Raw genomic sequence first — 12,296 nt, 5'->3', positions numbered from 1 at the left:
AAAGAAAGAAAGAAAGAAAAGAAAAAGAAAAACCTAACAACCAAAAGAAATCCATGCCAATTCCATTTTTTTTCCAAATGCTATCATTTCAAGTGATGATTGGGTGAGGGATTCAGGCCTACGGTACTTCTCACACTCAGGATGTTCCCTTTAGGGTCAATTACTGTAAATGCATTAAATCAAGGCATAGGTATTGAACTTACTATTTAGCCCAACTAGCCTGCAACTCAGTGATCCTCCTGCCTCAGCCTCCCGAGTGCTAAGATTACAGATGCACATCACCACACCTGGCTGGTGCATCCTTTTTGAGTGGCATGATAGATGGTTAGTAACACACACACATACACACGCGTGCGCAGACACACACCACCCAGCATTTTTCTTGATGAATATTAGTATTAAGAGGAAGTGAAGCAAGAATTCATAGTGGACGGTAGATCCCCAGGTAGACTGTGTGCACAGGTACTGGTCAGCTGCCTGCCTGCTCTCTGCTGTATGTGACTGTTACAGAGACTGGTGGTAGCTTCCCCACCTGACCCCAGAGTGCTCCTGCTGCTCACTGCCTCGTCCTTCTGCCTCTTGGGCTGGATAGTGATTGACTAGGGTGAGATTTACCTCCTTGGAGTTATAGGGGGTGGATACCAGAAGCACCCCCAGGGCTGGAACTGGAACTATTCCCCAGTATCGCTGCACAGCCCCTGGAGAGCGCATCTGCCTCCTAGATACAGGACACTGTCGGACATCACCTGGCCTCCTTTGTGAGCTCTCAGCCACACAGCCAGCTGTGCAGCAGCCTGCAAGGGCTCAGCCAGGTGGGCACTAAGTCCAGGTCACTCTCGGCAGCAACTGAAGCAGCAGCGGGACAAGCTGAGGCAATACCAGAAGAGGGTCACACAGCAGCTGGAGCGTGAGCGGGCGCTGGCGAGGCAGCTGCTGCGGGACGGCAGGAAGGAGTGAGTGGGGCCCATGCGGCGGGCACGTCCCTGTGGGCTGGGCCGGGGGGCCAGGTCCAGCAGGGGCCACTGCCCTAACCGTGGCTTGCTTCATAGACGAGCCAAGCTGCTGCTCAAGAAGAAGCGGTACCGGGAGCAGCTCCTGGACCGGACAGAGAATCAGATCAGCAGCCTAGAGGCCATGGTGAGTGAGGGGTGGTGACCTTGAGGCCTTAGGGGGCTGGACAGGTTGGCCCCTCTAGGGGTAATGCCAGGCCACCCCTGCAGGTGGGAATGGGTCGGCTGGAGGGGTCAGTTGCAGCATCCCTGGGGTTGGGCCCTGAGCAGCGTAGCTCTGCTCTCGCTAGCTCAAGCTGCTGATGGTCTCTGGTGCCTTTTCTGTTCTCTGAAACAAAGAGTCATGGGACAGACAGGGAGGGGGCACAGAAGCCATCCTAGCCCCTAGCACGCGTTGGTCCGCAGTGCTGTCCCCTGAGCCCTGGCCCAGGTCAGGAGGGCTCCTAAGCACTGGGCTGGTCCTTTGCAGGTTCAGAGCATTGAGTTCACCCAGATTGAGATGAAGGTGATGGAGGGACTGCAGGTCGGGAACGAGTGTCTAAACAAGATGCATCAGGTAGGTCCGCATTGGGCCCAGTGTGCTGAGACTGGGCTTCCTGTTCAGTGAGGCCACCTCTGTGCCCAGCCACTGACCTAGAGCAATCTCTAGCAGTCCCAGCCTTGATTCTTGCTGGGCTGGGAGATGCGTGGTGGCTAACAAGTGGTTCAGGGCCACAGGGACCTGAGAGCAGTGTGTCACAGGTTTGGTATACAGGTGCTAAGTGACAGGAAGGGCAGTAGGGTAGGGACCAGTGTGGTGTGCAGGCCTCCAAGGCTCCCTGGAGACAGTGAGTTCCCACATGGTCTTGGGAAGCAGAGTGGACATGGTCCTAAGAGGAGGTGACGCTCGACACAGGGTAGCCTATTGTGCTCCTGACAAAGCAGGTGAGCTAGTGATTGGTCAGAGAGTGCTGCAGGCTTGGCCAGAGGTCATGCTTGCCTGTCTCTGAATGCTCATCAGCTGTAGGTGGCATGGGCACCAGCCTAGAAAGGTACTGTGTTGAATCTGCCACTCAAAGGAAATCATGTTACTTGTCCAGAGGACAGTTTTTTGACTTACTTTGCCCATAACTGTCAAGGTTGCCAAAGGCTGGGCAGTACAGTCCAGGCCTGTAAAGTCAGGTCTGAGGGCTCCATGGCATAGTACCAGGATGGCAGGGCTGTCACTGAGAGCTTCAAAACCTCACCCTCTCTAGGTGATGTCCATCGAGGAGGTGGAGAGGATCCTGGATGAGACACAGGAGGCTGTGGAGTACCAGAGGGTAAGTGCTTCCCAGCCTGTCCCCCTCCAGCTGCCCAGAACCATCACCAGGCTCTTGCTGACCCTTGACCAGCCGCCCTTAAGGGCCAGACCACCCTACTACACAGTGGCACTGCTCTTGAGGGTGCGCCTAGAGCCACAAACTGTCTCCTTCATGAGGGGCTGCCTTTGCCGAAGCCTAGCCTGGCACATATTCACTGCTGCTCTTCCTTCTGCAGCAAATAGATGAGCTGTTGGCTGGAAGCTTCACGCAGGAAGATGAAGATGCCATCCTAGAGGAGCTGAACGCAATCACTCAGGTACCCAGACACCAGGCTCCCCAGTCAGGCCTCTGTCTGTGGCGTGTGCCGCTGGTTTATTTGAGCACTCAGGGCTCTGGTTTTGCCCCTGCTCTCCTTCCAGACGTGTGGCTTCTGTTTATGCAGGCCACAGGCTTTTGGGTAGGAGTGGTTTGGGGACTGGCACCGGGGCCCGTTTCAGCAGCTGTGACCCCGCATCTGCATAGATCAGAGGCACTGAGCCTTGCTGGCCTGCTCAGCCCTTACTTTCCCTGACACTACTTTTAGTCAGCAGGTTTTGTCTCCTTTTGCTGTCTGTCTCAGTTACTTTTCTCACATTGCTGGGATAAAATAACTGACACCCCAAATTAAGGAAGAAAAGGTTGGGGCTGGGGAGATAGCTCAATGGCATAAGCACCTGCCTGGCAAGCATAAAGTCCTGAGTTCAATCCCCAGTACCTTAAAAAAAAAAAAAGGGTTTATTTAGCTCACGGCTTATGGAGGTTTCAGTCTGTAATCAGCTGGCTCCAGGGCAGAGTGGCACATGACAGAGGACAACAGTTCCTGGCAGTAGAAAACAGTGAAACAGAAGAGCAAAACAGGAGGAGCAGCATCCTAGGGAGAGGCTAGCCTCTCTTGCTTATTTCGCTTTCAGGCGGTCTGCCCCAGGGCGGGTGTAGCACTCACACCCATAATCCTGGCGTTCAATTATGAATTAATCACAAACTGTAGAAGTCCACCCCATGACTGCATGAGGCTTTGGGGGACAGCTAGACACAAACCATTGCAGTGTCCCTGAGCTGTCTGTGCACATTGGGCCCTGGGAGCTCTGATGCTGCATCGTGTCCCCACCCCCACACCCAGGCTCTGAGCTCTGTGATGCCCTCCCCCAAACCCCAGCACAGGGCTTCTCTATCCATGGGCCCTACTTCCAGTTGCCAAGGCCTCCTTGTGCCCAAGAACCTCCCACTGTCCTCAGCCCAATGCAGAGCCTGACTGAGAAGTTGCCTTTGCAGTCTGTGGCCTGTTGCTGCTGTTACTCACTGGGACGGCTCTTCACAGACCCACCCAGGGTTAGCACCCTTAGGACTTCTGACGGCTGCAGTGACTTCCTGGACTTGTGAGCACCAGTGCCACCAGGGTGCCTGTTTAAAACCTGTCATCCTGTCATGGCCCTAACGTTTTGAAGCAGGGTTTCTGGTGACACCAAGAGTTGACCATCATGACTTTCTTAGGGTCCTACTAGAGATCCAGGGAGATCTAAGTCTCTGAAGATGGCTGCTCTTTTGAATGGGCAGGTTCTTGTTCCATTTCTGTGTCACCACCAAGAACAGCTAGATATGCAGGACTGGTCCCTCATGGCTCTTAGAATAGGGCCCGGGTAGGATAGGGGTGACCTGCTGACCAACCGTCCGTGACCTTGCCTTTGCTTCTTGCAGGAACAAATAGAGCTCCCAGAGGTTCCTTCAGAGCCCCTTCCTGAGACACATCCAGGTACCTCCCACTTTCTCCTTTCACCTGAGTTGGGATCCATAGAATGGCGAGTCCCAGGAGGTAGCCCTGTGAGCACAGCACCTTCCCCAGCGGAGGTTGGGTGAGCAGGGCACCACAGGGCTGGTCCTGTGGGGCATGGCCGCCTGGCCCCCTGGGAGGCCTGGCTTCCCAGGAGTAGGGCAACCTTAGGCCCATGGTAGAGGCACATCTGGACATTAGAACTGGCCAGAGGCTTGTGAGCACGAATACTTTCTCAGGGTCAGCCTGCATCAGTCATGCAACAAATGCAGCAGTCACTGTTTGCCACTGGTTCTTGGGGAGGTTCCCTGGGACCCTGAGTCTTCTCAGCAACTCACACACATTTCCTTCTGGTCCCCTGTGCCCGGGAAGCTCTGCCCCTCACAGGGGCTGCTGGACAGCTGTACTCCCCCTGGGCCTTTATGAGCCCAGCTAACTTCACCTCTCCCAGAGTGGCCTGTACCCAATGCCTTCTGTGGCCTCGTCCCCTCTAGAAATGTCTGCTTTGGTCTCTGGATGCCACAAACCTTTCTTTCTCCACAGAAAAAGCCCCTGTCACGGTCAGGCCCAGGCAGGCAGACCTGGTAGCAGCCTCCTAACTCGGCCACCGGCAGGACTTGAGGGACTCCCCAGAGATGGGCCCACAGAGAGTCTGGGTGTGGCGGCCAGCAGCGTGGACTGTGCTGTGGGCGGAGCTGCAGTGCACACAAGGCTGTGCATCGAGACCACTCAGGAACAGTTCCTTCACGAGCTGGCGTGGGTGCCCTGCTCTCCTTTCTGGATTAAATGGCAACGTGCAAATATCAGCCCAGCCCAGCTCTTAGAGGCCATGGTTTCCACAGTGGCTGTGGCCTGGACCTGCTGCTCTTGGTGCTGTTCACTGCTGCCCCAGCCTCCAGTGGCCTGTGCTCTCCCAAGAGGAAGGTGCCACCTGGCCTTGGGGTCCCTGTGCTGCTTTTTCACTTATTTGTTGCTCCCATTATCTAGTGATGGCCTTCAGTTAAACTGTCCCTGCCTTGCCTGGCATCAGTTCCCCGGTAAGTTAGGGCCGGAACTCCTGGGAACTAGCACTTGCTGACCCTCCCAGCACCTCTGCCTAGACACCCAGACTCAGGCTTCTGCTGTTTAAGAAGGTGTTTTGGAGATGGGCCAGAGCCATCCCTACTGGATCGACGACCACAGGAGTCCCAACTGTACCCTGTCACTGTGGGCCTGTGCACTGTGGCTCGGCCCTGCTGAGAAAGGACATCTGAAGGAGGCGGCAAGATCCAGCTCTAGCAAGGGCAGCCTCACGGTGTGCCACTGGGAGTGCCACACCTCATGTCCACTAGCTGCAGAGCTGACAACAGCCGGGGCAGAAGGCACAGAGCCCAGAAGCAACTCTTCATGCATGACACTTGCTTATCATTGGACAATCTCACTGGGGTCTTGCTGGCCTGTGAGCAGCATGAGAGCAGTGGCCCGAGAGAGCCCCAGGCACCTCCAGGCCGCCAGGAACAGAGGGGAGGCTCTTCCTTACCCCAAACAGGTCAACCTGTATATTAAAGTTGGCCCCTGCACGGCTTGTGGCCTTGTGGACTTGGAATGTCTGTGTCCTGAGGTGGCCCTGGCTATGCAGGCAGGTTGGAGTGTGACCCTCATCAACAGCCCTCGGCTCAAGCAAGGACCAGATGTCCAGCAGAAGTACAGGCTCTGGGCTCTTCCTGTGGAAGAAAGGCAGGCCAGCTCTTTGTGGCTGATCCTGATGCTCACCTCTGGGCAGTGCCTCCCTGTGGCAGGGTGGTGCTCTAGCCACCCTCTGAATGCACCTGGCTGCCTGTCATTGGTCGTTGGTTTCCAGTGATCCCCACAGTCACAGGGTGTGGCCTGAGGTGTCTCATAAGGAAGGAAGGTAGCTGCTTTGGGGTCATGCCTGGTGGGAAGCCAGGAGCCCAGGAAGCAGCCCCACACCTGTCCCGCAGCACCATGGGGTACTGGCCCTATCTTCCTGGGGCTTCTGGTTTCTGGGGAAAAGCTGGAACCTGGATTTAAAAAGGTGTTGTTTTGGAGATGGGCCAGAACCATCACTGCTGGATTGATGACCACAGGAGTCCCAACTGTACTCTGTCACTGGGCCTGTGCACTGCGGCTTGGCCTTGCTGAGAAAGGACACCTGAAGGAAGTGGCACCACAGGTCCACAGGGTGGACCCTCTTCCTGTCTGCCTCTTGCAGGAGCCTGTCAGGTATCCTTGGGGTGGCAGATGAGGGACACCTGCTAGGGACACACTGAACATATAAATGGCTAACACCCAGACAGGACTAGGTGCCACTCTCCATTTACTTTTCTTGCATGTCTCTGCCAGGAGAGGGCTCTGCTCTGCCCACCAGCCTCAGGGAGCTTTTGCTTGAAATGCTTGGGTTCCGCCCCCTGCCTTCTGCCTGCAGGAGCCTGAGCGTAGCCAGCGAGGTCTGGGCCAGGCTGGCAAATGCAGACACATCTGGACAAGCTCTAGCAGATGTCCAGGCATGACCACAGCCTCACCAGATCCCTCTCCAGGGTGGACCCTCTTTCTGCTTCCTGCAGGAACCTGGCAGGTATCCTTGGGGCATGCTGGCTGCTGGCAGCACTTGGCAGTACAGGCTGCCTTCTGCAGACAAGCTGCTCTCCGTGGTGTCCCGGCCCAAGCCACATGGATACAGCCTGTGGACAGCAAGAATTGGACAGGAGAACCACATCCTTCACTAGACCGGCCTTGAGCTGGTTCTCTGGCTCTGCTCAGCATGCCTGGTTTGCAGCTTCTTGTTCAGGGATCGGGTAGTAGCAGCTCCTGCCAGCCAGGAGGAGCGCAGTAGTAACCATAGCCTGTCCTGACATCCAGTATAGGTGGGGACATAGTCCCCACAACCATCACAAGTCAAAGTGAAGCATGCAGACGGTGGCAGAACTGGTATACCAGAGAGGCTGGTATACCAGAGAGGCTCCCTGCAGTGTGGGAGGTGGGAGGAATACACTGGGGGCACAGCCTGGCAGTACCTGGCCTGGCAGCGGCACCCATGGGGGAAGCTGCAGTGGGCAGGAGAGACCTTCAAGGGTGTTGGGGAACCCCTATCTGGGGGCTCCCTCAGAAGCCTACCACAGCCCTGGCTCTGGTGGGGACATGAGAAGTGACCTAGGTGTCCAAGGCTCCAACAGGCAGCATGGAGTAGAGAAACATGGACTGGAGCTGGGAGGGTGAGAGTTGCTCAGGGGTGGCGTGGGCTGTCCCACTGGCATGAGGCACCTGTCCCACATGTGCCCAGTGCCTGGCTGACTCCTGCACAGAGCAGGTCCCTGGGGGAAGGACAGATTGTAATCCAGACCCTGGTCCTGCATGAGGCTGTGGGGGCGGGGTCTTAAGCACCGAGCCCTACACATGGACTCACTTCCCATCAGCTAGTTGCCCAGCTGTAACTTGTGTGTGCCTGGAAAGCATGGACTCACTGTGGCCACAGACACCGGTGTGGGCAGCTCTCTGAGCAGGAACATGCTGGTTCCTCCTGACTGTGGAGGCCCAAGCCCAGGCCCACAGTGCTTGCTTCCTGTTTGGCCTTTTGTCAATGAATGAGGGAAGGGGAAAGCAAGGGAACCCAAGTGGCCCTTTCATAAGGGCATCACTCCTGCCCTCAAAGTCAGTCCCCCTTGGCCTAATGAGTTCTGCAAGTCCCGTCTTTGGCTCAGCCTGTTGGCGCTGTCCAGCACTCTGGAAGCTGAGCCAGAAAATCACAAATTAGAAGCACTGGAGTTTGGCCCTTTGGCATCTTTATTTTGCGACAGGGTCTCCCTAAGTTGCTCAGAGTGGCCCCCAACTTGTGATCCTCCTGCCTCAGCCTCCCAAGTAGACAGGATTACAGGTGTGTGCCACTGTACCCACTGAAAGCTTCCTTGGAGACTACACCCAGGGCTCATGCCAAGCTACCTCCAGCACCTTAGTTTTCATACAGGAAAATGGTTCTTTATTTTCCTGTACAACTCATCAGTTGCACACAGGGAGATCCTGACAGCCCTGCCCTGCCCTGGTAAGAGTGCAGAGGCCACGCGGATGTGAGAGTGGGTGGGAGTTCTAGGAACCAAGTGGGTGCCTCACCCACAAAGGTGCCTCTGGAAGGAGACAGGCAAACCTGGGGCGTCTCCCAAAGGAGGTGCACGGCTCACAGGTGCTGTCTGCTGCCTGCCCCTCTGCCTGCCTCTGTGGGGCTGAGGCTCAGACCATTGTGTGGCAGGGACATAAAGGTCCCTGGTATCAGCCACGCCCACTGGGCCCCTCCCCAGTAGCCCCTGTCCCCTAGCTCTCCTGCGGGGCCTGAGCTGCCCAGGATGTCAGCTCCTGCCCTAACTCACCCTAGCTGTCCTAGCATCCTCCATGCTTCAAGGCACCACGGCAGCACACTCAGGGACAAGAAGGAACCAGAGACACCACCAGGGGCTGGGCTGCAAGGGGCCTGCCCATTCTGAAGATGAGCCCTGTGAGGTGGCTCACAGGAGAGTACAGTGCGTGGCTTTGAGCACGGTCACACACATGAACAGCACTCACTCTCAGAACGCTTGTGACCTCAAAAGAAGCCCTAGATCCTCACCTCTCGCACCCACATTCCCCATTCTGTCCCCTTCCCGGCCCTAAGCGTCCACTACTGTGTCCAAGTCCCCTGCTCTGGACCTTTGTCTATGTGGAGTCATACAATCTGACTTCTTAGCATGTTTGTAAGGTTTATCGGTGTTGTAGCATATGCCTGTACTTTCTCCTGCCACAGAATACTCCATCTGTGGACAGACTACATTTGCTTTATCTGTTTTGTGTTGGGTGTATTCCTAGGAGCAGAATCACTGGGGCGTGTTGAATCTGTGTTTACCAGGCGGCTCACCGCGGCAACAGCTTCATTTCACATTCTTCAGCAGTGTATGCGGGCTCCAGGGTCTCCACATCCTCACCAACACTTAGGTCCTGTCTTGATCGTAGCCATTCTCATGGGTACATGTTGTCACTGGGGTTTTCCTTTGCATTTCTCCAATGTCTAGTGATGCTGTACATCATCTGTGTTATAGCCTTTGTGTCTCTTAGTGATGCGTCCACTCAGATTCTTTGCCCATTTACATTTTTCCCCCTCAATCTTTGTATTTCTTTATTTGGTACAGGGTCTCGATACGCAGCTCGGACTCATAGTGATCCTCCTATCTCAGCCTCAGCAGCACTGGGATTACAGGCATGTGCCACCACACCGTTTTGGTGGCCGACACGGCACCCCTGAGGTTCTGGGGCTGGCGCAGCATGTGGTACCACGGATCGAACCCGGGTCCTTGCATTTGCCAGGCAGGCTCTTAGACTGCCAAGCTACGTCCCCAGCCCTCTGCCTATTTTAATTTGGTTAGTTGTCTTTCTATTATGAGTTATAACAATCTATATATTCTGAATATTACAACCTTACTAGATATATGATTTGTAAATATCTTCTTTCTGTGGGCTCTCTACTTTTTTTTTAGTGGTATCCTGTAAAGGTCAAAAATCTTCATTTTGATGAAGCCAAGTTTATGTTTTTACTGATTTTGCTTTTGGTATTATACCTAAGAATTCTTGCTTAATCCAAGGTCATAAAGATTTCTTTTTAAAATTTTTATGATTCCTATGTATAGGTCTTTGAGCTAACCTAACCTGCATATGGTGAGAGCTCAGGTGACTCTAGCCTCATTCTTTTACGTATAGACATCCTGTTGTCGCAGCTCCATTTTTTAAAACAAGTCTTTCCCCATTAAATCATTTTCACACTTTTGTGAAAAACCAGTGGACCCCACATGCCAAACTCTCAGTTCTCTCCCCGGGCTACTGATCTGCCCTCACATTTGCTCCGTAGCTCTGTAGTATGTGTTGAGATCGGGAAGTGCAAGTCTTCCAAGTTCTTTTTCAAGGTTTTGGTTATTCTGGGCCTTTGAATTTCCATATGAATTTTGAGTTAAGCTTTTTTCAGTTTGTGCAAAGAAACCAGATGGGACTTTGACAGAAATTACATTAAATCTGTAGATCATATTCAAGATGCCAGGCGTGGTGGCTGAGGTAAGTGGATCATTCCAAGTTTGAGGCCAGGCTGGACTGCGTTGCATAGTGAGCACCTCTCCCCCCAAAAACAAAAAATAAATTGATAATTTAAAAGTATTACCATCTAAGCAATGTTATTTCTTCAGAGCTATGAAAATAGAGTGACTTTTTCTATTTAAGTCTTCTTTAAATTTTTTAGTTTAATATTTTTCAAAATACAAGTTTTATACTTTTGCTCAGTACTATTTTTGATGGTATCATAAGGACTTGTTTTTTAATTTTAATTTCAGATTATTCTTTGCAAGTCTGTAGAAACATAGTTGATTTTTGTATATTGACATCCTGCAACCTTTCTGAATTCATAAGACCTAGAGACTTTCATTATATCCTTAGGATTTTTCTTTTTTCTTTTTTTGTTTTGTTTTGGTGGTACTGGGAAGTGAACTCAGGACCCTGCGCTTGCCAGGCAGACACTTATTCTACTGAGCTATCTCCCTGACCCAGGATTTTTCTATAAAAACATCATTTGGGTGTGATGGTGCATTCTGTAATCCCAGCACTGAGGAGGCTGACGCAGGAGGATGGTGAGTATGAACCCCACCTGGACAATTTAGCAATGAGCCATAAACGACTGGTAAATAGATTTTAAAACAGCAAGACTCTTAAATAAGTTTTTTAAAGGTTGGAGGATTGGAGATGTAGCTGAGAGTGAAGGCCTGGGGTTCAGTCCCCAGTACCACTCCCCCTGACACCACACACATGACATCTGTGAACAGAGGTAGTTCAACTGCTTCTTTTCCAACCTCGATGTCTCCAGCTGTATCTCCTTGCCTCATTGCCCTGGTGAAAACCTGCACTGCATTGTGGAGCAGAGTTGCCACCATTCTGCTCCCGGCCTCACAGTATTAGAAAGAAAAGGCTGAAGCGGCAAGCAACAGCAGCAGCCTGAGATTCAGAATCCAGACCTTGGAAAATAATAACTTGGAGGGGGAAAAGAGAGAAGTAGATCCCATGAACCAGCAGAAGTCTGTCAGGAAAATCTGAAGAGAAATTGCAGACAGAACCCAGCACAAAGGGAAGAGACCACCTCCACTTCCTCCCTGGCTCCTGGCGTGTGGCTCTCGGGAAAGGAAACCATGTCTGCAGAGACAGTGAAAGCTGAGCGCTCCAGTGGCCTGGGAGAAACACAGTGGGGGTGCAGACTGGAGGTGCTGTGAGGTGAAGGGTGAGGATTCTGCTCCCATGGGTCCTTCAACAGGCAGCTGCTGAGTGGCTCCAGACCAAGGGCCCACCGTGTCCCTGGAAAGTGCGTGGTCAGATGCCCTTCTAGGCTCAGACCAGCACAGGCTGGCTTTCCTCGGGGCCTCTAGGGTTGTGTTCCCAAGTACTGTCATGGTAAAAGCCACGATAGCAGACAGCCTTGGTCAGGGAGTGGGCTGGAAATTGACTCCTGCAGGGTATCGGCCGAAAGACACAGTCCCCACCCCTTGCCAAAGGCCGGGCCCAGCCTGAGTTGCTCTGGATTGCAAAGTCATGGCATTGGCACCTCAGCCTAGTCCTACTGCCTGTTGGTGCTTGCGTCTGGCCAGGGGCTGCCTACCGCCCTTGTCTGCCAGCATGAGCAGGACTCGTCTGCACTTGGACACCACCCCAAAGTTGTACGTGCCATGAGAAAGCCACACACGTAAAATCACTTGGAAACTGCTTCTTGTTTCTTTTCTTTCCTTTTTCCCTTTTTTTTTTTTTTTTTTTTTTGGTGTGCATTTTTTCCCCCTCCTTTCCTCTTTCTTTACCAGTCCATTTGGGATTTTTCTTTTTTTTTTCCTTTTTTTAATCCTTCACTTATTTGGCACAGGGTCTCCCTAATAGTGATCCTCCTGTCTTGGCCTCACCAGCACTGGGATTACAGGAATGCACCACCGTGCCTAGTTTTGGTGGCCAGCTCAGCACGGGGCTAGCGCAGCATGTAGTACCAGGGACTGAACCCAGGTCCTTGCGCTTGCCAGGCAGGCACTTGGACTGCTGAGCTATCTCCTTGGCCCCTTTCTTTAATCTCTTTTGCTTACTGCTTTTTCTTTATTTTTCTTCTTTTAATTTTTGCCCTCTTTTTCTCTTATTTTTACACAGCATATTTCTTCTAACCCCCCTTCA

General features: G+C 52.9%; 1 protein-coding gene across 1 annotated transcript in view; it reads left to right on the top strand.

The window, feature by feature from the left end:
- Positions 1-6,155, top strand: part of Chmp6 (charged multivesicular body protein 6) — a 7,684-nt gene extending 1,529 nt beyond the window's left edge. The window contains exons 2-8 of the mRNA XM_004639503.3: positions 844-953; positions 1,050-1,137; positions 1,480-1,566; positions 2,246-2,311; positions 2,529-2,609; positions 4,028-4,082; positions 4,644-6,155. Coding sequence (XP_004639560.1) covers positions 844-953; positions 1,050-1,137; positions 1,480-1,566; positions 2,246-2,311; positions 2,529-2,609; positions 4,028-4,082; positions 4,644-4,699 — 543 coding nt within the window. The 3' untranslated portion in view covers positions 4,700-6,155. The remainder of the gene's footprint in view (positions 1-843; positions 954-1,049; positions 1,138-1,479; positions 1,567-2,245; positions 2,312-2,528; positions 2,610-4,027; positions 4,083-4,643) is intronic.
- The last annotated feature ends 6,141 nt before the right edge of the window (positions 6,156-12,296 follow it).

This window comes from Octodon degus, unplaced genomic scaffold, assembly GCF_000260255.1.
Source record: "Octodon degus isolate 3935 unplaced genomic scaffold, OctDeg1.0 scaffold00112, whole genome shotgun sequence".
In the NCBI taxonomy this organism is placed as follows: domain Eukaryota; kingdom Metazoa; phylum Chordata; class Mammalia; order Rodentia; family Octodontidae; genus Octodon; species Octodon degus.
Note: the sequence above shows the minus strand (reverse complement) of the source record. Positions and strands in the feature narration are given on the sequence as shown.